General features: G+C 38.1%; 1 protein-coding gene across 1 annotated transcript in view; it reads right to left on the bottom strand.

The window, feature by feature from the left end:
* Positions 1-330: 330 nt before the first annotated feature.
* LOC107692737 (angiomotin-like protein 1) overlaps positions 331-11551 on the bottom strand; it is a 63712-nt gene continuing 52491 nt past the window's right edge. Inside the window, exons 9-11 of the mRNA XM_016491909.1 lie at positions 2969-3135; positions 1424-1828; positions 331-481 (exon numbers count right to left, since the gene is read on the bottom strand). Coding sequence (XP_016347395.1) covers positions 393-481; positions 1424-1828; positions 2969-3135 — 661 coding nt within the window. The 3' untranslated portion in view covers positions 331-392. The remainder of the gene's footprint in view (positions 482-1423; positions 1829-2968; positions 3136-11551) is intronic.

The raw sequence follows: 11551 nt of genomic DNA, 5'->3' as shown, positions 1-11551 counted from the left end.
TATTTTGTTCTTCACTCCTGTAAAGTCAAAATGTATCAAAGACTTCTGCTTTCCTGTCCCAATAAACCATTTCAATTATTAATTATCTGCTAACTAGTCTTGATTCAAGGTTAATATTAAAGTGCTACCTATTGCAATACAATAGTCACACAATAGCAACGCTCTCCCACATATAGCTATTCTAACTGCGCTTATTTCCGTCGTTGGTATAAGTGGCAGTGGGTGGTAATAGACTAGAAATGTACAGTTTTATACCATCGTGCTGATAACGTTTCTTTAGTCATTCGGCAATCCTACAGCCTGAACCACCGTAGGGAAACCATCCTTACACTCCCTCACTCTTTCTTAAGCGCTGTCCTGTCTGTAAGAATGCTACTTCCAGGGTTGTTCTTTCAGATAAGGATCTCCACCAGATCTAGGTCAGGCAGGGGCATCTTCTGTCCTCGACCTTCTAGGCCTTTAGCCTGGCTGGATGGAGATTCTGCACATAAAATTTTTTTTTTTAGTCACCTTTTTTCAGTGATAATATTATACTAGCACTATTTCTTGAGATACTAATATCTATACTAGCATTAGATGCTAGTATTTTAGCCATTTGAATCATTCATCATTTTTTTCAGTAGGGGTCTATAATTGTGATAAAAAGGTCATTGTGTCACTCACAGCACCATGTACAAAAACATCAAGACTTGAATTTTTGTCTCATAGTTGTATGTTGTTGGTGGATAAGCTCTGGATTCAATGCAGTAGAAGAAAAAGCTTTTATTGTGTTTACTAAGCTTCTAACAAGATGTGTTCCACTGTTCCATTGTATTTTACTTTGTATTTTTGTGGTCTACATTTATTGACTGGGCAGAGATTCTACAAAAAGCAGCCAGTGTTATTAATTCAACTAAGTGACCCTGCTATTTGATGGATCCCAAGAAATTGTAAGTAATTGTCAGAAATTTGGCAGTACCAGTTGTTATGGTAAAGGATCACAGGATCTCATTTGCAAGGCGAGTTTGAGTTTCAATTTAAAGCTGGCATGTATACCCAATTGAAGTGGCTTATCGACTGAGATAAAAAGTAACACAGGACTTGATTTTGTCCATGACTGGATCATAGAAAGTGCAAACTAAATGGATAAATGTTTTATATGAGTGACAGTTTTCTGGAGGGGAGGGATTGAAAATCGCCTGGCCATTCACAGAGATGTCATAGCAAGGGGGAAGGGCACACTAATGTTTTTGATGAAAGATTTTTTAAATTAAGATGTGAATGGATAAATCATTCGCAATAAACACTGGAGGATTCAACAAAAAATGAGAACAGACAATTTTGATTTCATGGTGACTTGAATTCCTGAGTAGAACTCTGCCCTGCACATGAATGTATAGATACAGAAGCTACATTGTCACTTGCTTCTTTCTGCCTGTCTCACCTGTCTTTTCTTGTATTGTGGAGGTTGCAGCACTAAATATCTTTGGACTAAGTCCTGTTTGACTGCCGCTGTCTCTGCTGGCAGATTTAGAATGAAGAGACAGGAGAGGAGTGAAGGGGAGAGGGAATGATAAAGGAGGCTGAAGAGAGCCAGATGAGGGCCAGGGTAATATGGAAGAAGAAGAGGGAGGGAGAGAGGAAGTGCTGGAACGGGGAACACAGGAGGATGAGGTTATTAATGATGTTTTTGAACCTGTGGAGGCCAAGAAGGGAAGAAAAGAGGAAGGTAGAGAGGAGGAGAATGATGGAGGAAGAGAGGAGGCAGGGAGAGATGAAGAGACAGAGACCAAAAGAGAGGGCAGAGAGGGAAGGATGTGCTCTGCTTGTTGTTTTCCCAGGAGAACATCTGCAAACAAAAACACAAACCATTATTAAGTAAAACCTCTAGTAGCACATGGTCACATTGCAGTAATGAGTGTCAAAAGACATTTACACTGCCATTTCTGGATTTTCATCAGCCATTACTCAAGTCTACAGTGTCACATGATCCTTCAGAAATCATACTAATGTGCTGATTTATCATCAATTTTGGAAACAGTTGTGTTGCTTTACATATATATATACAGTGGGTACGGAAAGTATTCAGACCCAGCAGGCTGTGTGCATTTTACTGTGGACTGACTGTTTTGAAACTTATATGGTAGTTAAATAGGCCCTAGACCTCAGTAATCGTGAAAAAAGCCAGAAAATTTCAGTTTTGACAATATGGGACCTTTAACACATTCTTGCTGAAAATGTTTTAATTTCTTTCAAATAAAGAAAGAAAAAATTACTGACCCTAAACTTTTGAACTGTAGTACATTGTTACAAAAGATTATATTCTATATTCCATTTTATATATACACACAAGTCTTTGCTGATGAAGTCTTGCCATGCTTTGTGTACACAGTCTTAATTGTAAAGAACAATAGTGGGTGAAAACTGAAAGTGAATGATAGGGACCCATCGAACACTAAGAAGGACTGTGTCCAAAAAACACACAACTACTACTGCAAAGTTACAGCAAACCTCAATATTTACCCTGAAGTCCCTGTTTCCACAAATCGACCACAGAGAACTTTACAAAGCCAACACCCATGGAAGAGCTGTAATTGTTAAGTTAAGAGCTGTAATGTGTTATTATCACAAATCCTGGATAGTTGGAGCACCAAAAACATCTGCCCTGACCAATCACCTGCTTTAAATATTATCAAACCACCTTGGGCACTTTTGGATAGTAGAGTGAGAAGCAGATTCCCTCCTTCAACATCTCTTAAGCAACTATGTTCTGATAGTTGTATGAATCTATTCAAAGAATGTTGAAAATCTATTCTAAGAATGTTGAAAACTGCAAATGGTGGTGAAACACCTTAAAAAAGAAATATCACCCATTTCCCAGGTGTTCAGATTATTTTGTCCAACCCCTGCTGTCTGTGTGTATGATACATTATAGAAAAAATAAGGCACATTACTTTAATCAGAATGAATGTATTTGTATATGTATTACCTCTGTGATCGGTCTGTGATGAGTGACGTGTGTGTAGTCCAGTTGCTATGGAAATGGAGGGCACAGAGCGGGCAGGACGCAGAGGAGTGGGATCTCGACGGGAACGCTGTTGTAGGACTTTAATCATGGCATCTTTCTCCAGCAACTGAGCATGTAAGTCCTTCATCCTGTGACAGATAAGATATCACCTTTTTTAAACCTTTGTGCATGGTGTTCGCTGGCAGTTTTGATTTGATTTATAGACTAAAAATTATACCCTTATAGATACAAGGTGATTGTGGTTAAAATTTACGTTTGATATAGGTTTCAGTAGTGGGTGTGGGAATATGGTTCGATAGTGCCAGCTATTCACTTTCAACGGAGTGCCCTGCAAGCTACATTTATACGAAAATGACACATGTGACATATTTAATACCTACAAAAAAGTATCTTGGAGCAAAATCCAAAACTCAACAGGAAGTCAGTTATTTTACATGTTCTCAGCAAATTTTGTGTAATTTTTTGCCATTTCCAGGCATTGTATTTTAACAAACTCCTCCTAGAGATTTAATCAGATCAACACCAAATTTGGTCAGTCTAACCCTTTGTGATGTTAATTTGCGAAGATCTTGAGTTTTCTTTGAAGGGCATGTCCATGGCGGCCTGACAAATTTCGATGTTTCGCCATGAAACTGGAAGTTGTTATAACTCAGGCATACAATGTTTGATCTGCCCCAAACTTCACATGTTAGATAAGAGGCCTGTCCTGAGCACATGTCCATGCCCATATTTAGTTATAGCCATAGCTCCACCTCCTGGCAACAGGAGGTGGCATGTTTTATGCTGTAATCAACTCCTCCTAGAGATTTAATGATATCAACATTTATATTTAGTCAGTCTAATCTAAAGGCCTTTGCAATGTTAAATTGCGAAGATCTTGAGTTTTCGTTAAAGGGTGTGTCCGTGGCGGCCTGACAAATTTAAATGTTTCGCCATGGAAAAGATACAAATACAATGTCTGATCTGCCCCAAGCTTCACAAGTTTGATTAGAGTCCTGGCCTGAACACATCTAAAGGCCAATATTCAGTTATAATCATAGCGCCACCTGTTGGAAACAGGAAATGTCAAGTTTTACACTATCTAAAACATGCAGTGTACAATCTGCCCCAAACTTCACATGTTTGGTAACAGTCCTGGCCTGAAGACATTTAAAGGCCAATATTCAGTTATAATCATAGCTGTTGGCAACAGGATATGTCATATTTTACACTAACTCAAACATACCACATTCAATCTGCACCAAACTTTACGTTTGATAAAAGACCTGGCCTGAAGTCATACAGCCTACAGAGCACCTGCTCCGCGACCATTTATTTTGCCAGTGTCTAACTGTTTTTTTTTTTTTCCACTTCTGTCACCGATGTTGTTTTGGCTTGCCACTGTCGCCTTTGGCTTGCTTAGTTGGGGATGCTTAATTTCTGGCAATACTGCTTGCTTGATAGCAGAAACAAGAGAGCTGAACTAGATGATGACATCCCTGAATCAACAATGAACTGACTTTAACTGAAAAACTATTTTGTTATTATCCTCTTGCATTATTGACTAACTATTTTCCTGTTTGACACTGTAAAGCTGCTTTGACACCATATGTATTGTATAAAGCAGTATATAAATAAAGGTGACTTGACTTGAATTTAAACATTTCGGCCGCTCCCGGCGCCTGGCCGGTGGAAGTCGGGGTCATGAAGGATCTTCCCTTCCCCGTGCTGATCGGGAGAGACTGGTGCCCTCCGGGGTATTGATTGAGATTACTTGTCGTGTGATTCTTCACCCCGTTACAATATATATATATACATACAATATATACATGTATACATACATATATACATATGAATCAGAGGACTTCATCTATGTCGCAGGCAGGCAATGGTGGAAAAAAACCCTCTGGTGTGGCGGATCCAGCCTTGACAAGACAGCACGTTTACAGTATGTCACCACAGGCCAGTTCTTCCACCATAACGTGTTAATCTTGTAATTCTACACAAGATTCTCTTCCACTCTTCTTGTGCTGTTCTTTTGAACTTTCCACTGATTATGGTGGCCACAGAGAATCTGCTCAATTTAGGTTGAACTCTTTGTTCTGCCTCTGTCATTCCAAGCACAAGAACATGGTCTATCACATTAGCTCTGATTTCATCTGAAATGACTGTTCTTGGTTAAAAATACATTCTTCTGTTATGCATTTTGTACATTCACATATTTAGAAACAAGTTTAACAGTTTTGAATTATTGTGTGTAAACAATGACAACCATGTTGCAGTTGTGCTTAACTTTTGCTTTTTCGTGTTTAGGGTTTTGCATCACAAGTTTATCACAGTGCAAATTGCATTTTAGTGAGTGAGAATGTGTTTAGAGTTTTGCAAAAGAGTGCATGAGATCTGCAAACAGTGTCTAAACTGTCTGAACTTGTTTAAGGTTCTGCAGAAAGAGTGATTTATTTGACAAATTGGTTTAGGCTATTGAGAATTTGGTTCAGAGAATAGCTCTGATTTCATCTGAAATGACTGTTCTTGGTTAAAAATACATTCTTCTGTTATGCATTTTGTACATTCACATATTTAGAAACAAGTTTAACAGTTTTGAATTATTGTGTGTAAACAATGACAACCATGTTGCAGTTGTGCTTAACTTTTGCTTTTTCGTGTTTAGGGTTTTGCATCACAAGTTTATCACAGTGCAAATTGCATTTTAGTGAGTGAGAATGTGTTTAGAGTTTTGCAAAAGAGTGCATGAGATCTGCAAACAGTGTCTAAACTGTCTGAACTTGTTTAAGGTTCTGCAGAAAGAGTGATTTATTTGACAAATTGGTTTAGGCTATTGAGAATTTGGTTCAGAGAATGGGGTTTAGTGTCTTAGCAAATGTGAAAAACTGTAAGACACTAAAGGTACCCCTAGGCACTGCTGTATCAAAGAACTAGGAATTGCATTTAATGAGAAACCTTTGGCATCAATAAATAGACAGCATGGAAAATTCATTATCATTTGCACAGTGGGGACATTTTGACCAATTAATACCTTAAGTTGAACTGTTCCTTACGTAAAGATAGACTTCAGAAGACTTGGAATGCAACATGAGTAATTTGTAATACTTTTATACTTTTTTGTCAATCTTTGCAACACATTTGGCAATTAATTGTTGATAAGAATAAACGTGTCTTGATCTGACACATAAGGCAAGCAATTGAAAGCAACAGAATGCCAAGTTTGCCAAGATAAATCCTAGGGGTACCATTAGCGTCTTAATAATGAAACACTGCTCTTGACCATGCTTCTGTTTTTTACACCTTGGGAGTGAGAATGGATTGTGTTCAATAACAATTTAATTTATGTTCAACAAATAAAAAACAGATGTCATACGGATAAACAAATGATAAAGCTTGGCTTATTGAATATCAGAAGAGGAGAACTGGCCCCCCGACTGAGCCTGGTTTCTCCCAAGGTTTTTTCTCCATTCTGTCACCGATGGAGTTTTGGTTCCTTGCCGCTGTCGCCTCTGGCTTGCACAGATACTATTTAAACTGAACTGAGCTGGATGACGACATCACTGAATTCAATGATGAACTGCCTTTAACTGAAAAATGAGTGTTTACTATTGTCACTTTGCATTATTGACACAATTTTCCTAATTAATGCTGTACAGTTGCTTTGACACAATCTGTATTGTTAAAAGTGCTATATAAATAAAGGTGACTTGACTTGACTTGTGAACTTACAGTCTTTGACATTTATTAAGCATGATGGATACTGATATTTATTAATGGTAAATGAGTTAGACAAAGTAAAACAAAACACACTTATATTTAAAAACATTTGTTCAATCATTCATTCATTCATTCATTCATCTAAGGTGTGTTTAACATATTTTTACTGGAAAACAAGTCAAAATTCAACATTCAAAATCAAAAATCTTAAGCTATATGACACATGCAGTTGTTCATATGTTAAGTTTCCAATCTGACTTTTCACTAATAACAGTATAAGAGTGACCTCTATCTACTTGTAGGTAAATAACACACATCATTTCAGAGAGTTTCTCTGCTGTTTAAATTAATGACAAAAACAAAAATCAATGTAAGACTTCAATCTATTTTTTATGTAACTGATGATTATTAATGTAACATGATTTTATGAATTTCATTATCATAAAATTGAGGCCATTATAAAGAAAACTGGAACTATGTATCCTCACACCATATCTCCTCGAAAGACACTTTCTCTTTACAAGAAATTTAAATCCTTCAGTGTTATAGAACTGAAAGAACTTAAAGGTGCAATAGGTGATTGTCTTCAGAAACATTTTTTGTTATGCTGGTTGAAAGTCTCTTCACACCCCCATAGCAATCATTAAGTTAAGTGGTCTAAATGTATTTATCTGTATTTATATATTCTGTGGAAGGCGTAGGACCAAGAAATGTTCGTCCAATCAAAACACTCGGTCCGAGTGTTTTAATATGCTTTCTTACCTGCCTGTCAACGTATGTATTAGCATACCTCTGCGCACCGGGTTCACGCAGACAGGATACGTCATCAGCGTTCACGCACACTGTGCAGACAGAGCGAGAATGGCAGACAAACATCAACATCCCGATCTTCCTTCCTGGTATTGAAGTACTTTTAAAGTTTTCTCACGGTGAATGACACATGATGTAGCCCAGCGGTTAATCCAGTCCTCGCGCCAGCTCGTTAGAAGTGAGCTACCCTGAGCGGGGGAAATCCGTTGAAGTTTACTTCACTTCGGAACATGGGCTGGAATTGGGAACCGCTGATGTAGCCTATTGTAGTAATGTTGTCTCTGGTATTCTGGTCTGTGAGTGTAAATGCGTTCAGGGGGCGTGGCTTGGGACGGTGATTCCAGGGGGGTGGTTCATTCACTTTCAGTGCTATCAGGCTAAAGTTAGCATTTTCCAAGAAGTCCTACTGCACCTTTAACCAGTCCTCAAAGTCAACAACATGTACGTTAGATCCATTACATTCTAAGCTACTGAAAGAGGTTATTTTTGTAATCTCAGAACCTCTTCTCAACAGTATTAACACTTCACTTTCTTTGGGGAATTCCCTCAAATCTGCCATTTATATAAAATATTACAAAACGTCTTATCCTTACAACTATGTTCAAATCTGCAGAGGAAATATATTTATGAATAATTTCAGTCAAGATTTAGGCCCTACCATAGTACAGAGTCTGCATTTGTCAGAGTTATAAATGACCTGCTCACATCACCTGAACACAGCCACAACTCCCTTCTAGTATTGTTATAGTATAGCACTGCCTTTGATAATGTAGACCACAACATTGTGCTGGAAAGGCTTGAGAATCACTTCTTATTTGATATTGCATTTTCATGGTTTAGATCCTACCTATCTGATTGTTGTTATCAGTTTGTTTGTATAAATCAAGAGATGTCAGATCACAAACAAGTTTGGTAGAGTGCCACATATGTCAATATTAGGCCTCTTGTTTTTGTCAATTGTATATGCTTTCCCTGGGGGACATTATCAGGAAACATGGAATAAGATTTAATTGCTGAGATTAAAGATCAGATGGCTATTAATTTCCTCATCTTGAATTCTGACAAAAAAGTTTGAATCATAAGACCAAATGCCTCTAAACAAAAGATACTACAGTATAATCTGCCACTTGATAGTTGTACCATTGTATCATCCTCTGCAGCTAAGAGTCACATTGCCATTGTTTGTAGAACAGATTTTATTCACCTCAGAAATACTGCTAAACTATGACATATGCTGTCTGTTTCTGATGCTGAAAAACTACCTTTTGAAAAATGAATCTCCAGATTAGAATACTGCAATGCACTACTGTGTGGATGTCCTGCCTGCTCTATAAATAAGTTCCAGTTGATTCAAAAAGCCAGAGTGCTTTCTAGAACTAAGAAATATGATCACATCACATTTGTACTGTACACATCACACTCTATACTGACAACCTGTCAGATTTAGTATCAGTTTTAAAATTCTGCTAATTACTTATAAAGCATTAAACAGCCTGGCTCTACAGAATTTATGCAGTCTTTCATCGTGATATAATCAAAGTCCCTTTAAGGCAAGTCATTTCACTCGGCGGCCATCTTTGAAACGCCTCTCAGGTATGCAAGTGCAGCTCCTATCTCTTTGAATAGGGAAACATCACACTCTCCAAAACTGTCCGCCAAGCTTACGATTAAATTTCATATTTGAAATCACCAATGAAATCTGACAACAACTGTCTCATAAATGTTTTCTTATGATCCAGTAGCATTAAAAAAAAGCGTATTTTTCAGACTAGACCAGCCAAAGCGCATGCGCAGTCCTAAGCGTTTGTCTCAGCACGCTGACTGTTTCTATAGCAGCCGGGACTTCTAACGGCAGCTGCAGTGACGTGATGACTTTACCGATTAGCGACTGGCTCTTTTACTCAGACGCCGGGGCTTCCTTCTAAAGAGCGACCATACTGAGTGTTGCATTTTTCTCCATTCAAAACTATACGAGTGACAAGTCTTGGGTATTCTATAGTCTTTGATGTTATACAACATGGCCACTACAATCCACAAAATGAGGTCTTTTTCCAGCTTCAATCTTGCTGTAAAAACGACAGATGCTAATTTTCATCGTGACTTTAATTACATTAAAATGCTCAGCTGTGTAACACTGTGGCACTGATATATTTGATACATAAAAATAAATAAAATATTGCTAAATCTAAATTCGGAGGATAATTTATACCACAGTTATATATCATTATAACACCCAGCCCTATAAATACTCTATGTTAAAGCAATAGGGTTGCAGACATAAGTGTGACTTTCATTACAGTTGCTTGTAGAAACTGTAAAAGAACATAAGAACATGAGATGAGACATAACATGAATTCTAATCATTTATATTGATTGTTTAAAGATGTGACGGGACGAGGAGGACAGAGGACTCAAAGGCAGAGGATTAGATGCAAAGAAAGTTTATTCTCCAAAGGTAACAAAAACAAATAAAACTGTAACCAAAATAGCGAGCCAGTCTCTGTGGGTAATCCAACTTCGGTCGGCAGTGTGATGCGGACCAAGGGAGTAGAAGATTGGCCAAGACTCAGCTCTCGCACAGGACCAACAACCTGAGAGTTGAGTGAGGCAGAGAGATGAAGTCCTTCTCTCTATGCGTCCTGGGAGCAGGGAAGACAGAGGTGAGTGTAACACCAGAGAACGAAACAACCAGAACCCAGGACACAAAACACATCGAACACAAACAATCTACTCACAACAAGGACTAGACGGAAGAGGAATATAAAGGAAAGGGTAATAAGCGACAGGTGGGGTAGAGGCAGCCAGTGACCAGCGCAGCCCCACCGCCAGATCAGCGCTGATTGCACCGATCACAAGCCGCCGAAAAAGGCATGACACACAGACAGCAGAGGGAGGCAGAGGGCACCCTGACCCGTGACAAAAGAAAAGAAGAGATAAAAAAATAAAATAAATAAACATTTTTTAAGTGTTTTTCACCAAACTTCTCTCTTGACCTGTATGCTGAAGTGTAAATAGTGTAGCTTAAATGTTAATGTTGTTTTTGGTATTGTTTAGGTCTTTCATTAGTCAGGTCAAGTCACCTTTGTTATGTAGTGCTTTATACAATACAGATTATTTCAAAGAAACTTCACAGTAATAAAGAAGGAAAATAGAATCATTGAATCATCATTCAAGTTATATCATATACTATTAAAATTCTGCTACTAATCAGCTCTACAAAGACAATGGTGTATCAGTTCAAGTCAGTTTAGTGACTCAATAACAGTTCAATAACTTTGTAAAGTTAATCCATTATGAAATGGGTTAAATTCTGCTATAAACAGCTCTACAGAAGACAATAGTGTTATTATTCAGTTCAATGTTAAAGGGGTGGTTCACTGGGTTTTTTCTAGGCTTGATTGTGTTTAAGGGGTGCAATCTAACATGTGTTAATGCTTCGTTTTTTAAAAAACACATTATTTTTCACATAATTTTCCTTTATTCCACACCTCTCTGTCCCTTCTCTGAGAAACGGGCTGATCATTGCCTTCTTTTATGAAGCTCCTCCCTAAGAAATAGGTGATGGGCTCTGATTGGTTAGCTAGCCCAGTGTGTTGTGATTGGCTAAACCGCCTCTAGCGCGCGTCTAAGCGTCCCGCCCCTCACCTCGGCGGCATGTGCTCCGGTTGTATTGTAAACAACTGCATCGTTAATATCGCTTATCAGTTTGAGCCCAATTGAGAAGCAGAGGATATAATTGAAGAGGATCGTGCAGAACCTGTGCAAGCATGTCTTTTAATGGTAGGCCTATGTTTTTTGTTTGTTGTTGTCTCATACTTTTAGATACGCTGTTATTTGTAAATGCTACTGCTTATGTTAGCTTTTAATATAGTTTTATACTGATGAAAGCTTTAATACAGTACGGCAACTGCACATACTTTATGTTTAATGCTTCTCGTAGCTATGTGAAAATAAGTGTATAATTGGAACAGTTAATTGTTGGAGGTGAGCTGAATGAGAGAGAGAGAGAAAGAGAGAGAGAGAGAGAGAGAG

This window comes from Sinocyclocheilus anshuiensis, unplaced genomic scaffold (assembly GCF_001515605.1).
Source record: "Sinocyclocheilus anshuiensis isolate Anshui unplaced genomic scaffold, SAMN03320099.WGS_v1.1 scaffold1119, whole genome shotgun sequence".
Lineage (NCBI taxonomy): Eukaryota > Metazoa > Chordata > Actinopteri > Cypriniformes > Cyprinidae > Sinocyclocheilus > Sinocyclocheilus anshuiensis.
This window is presented reverse-complemented; position numbering and strand designations above follow the sequence as displayed.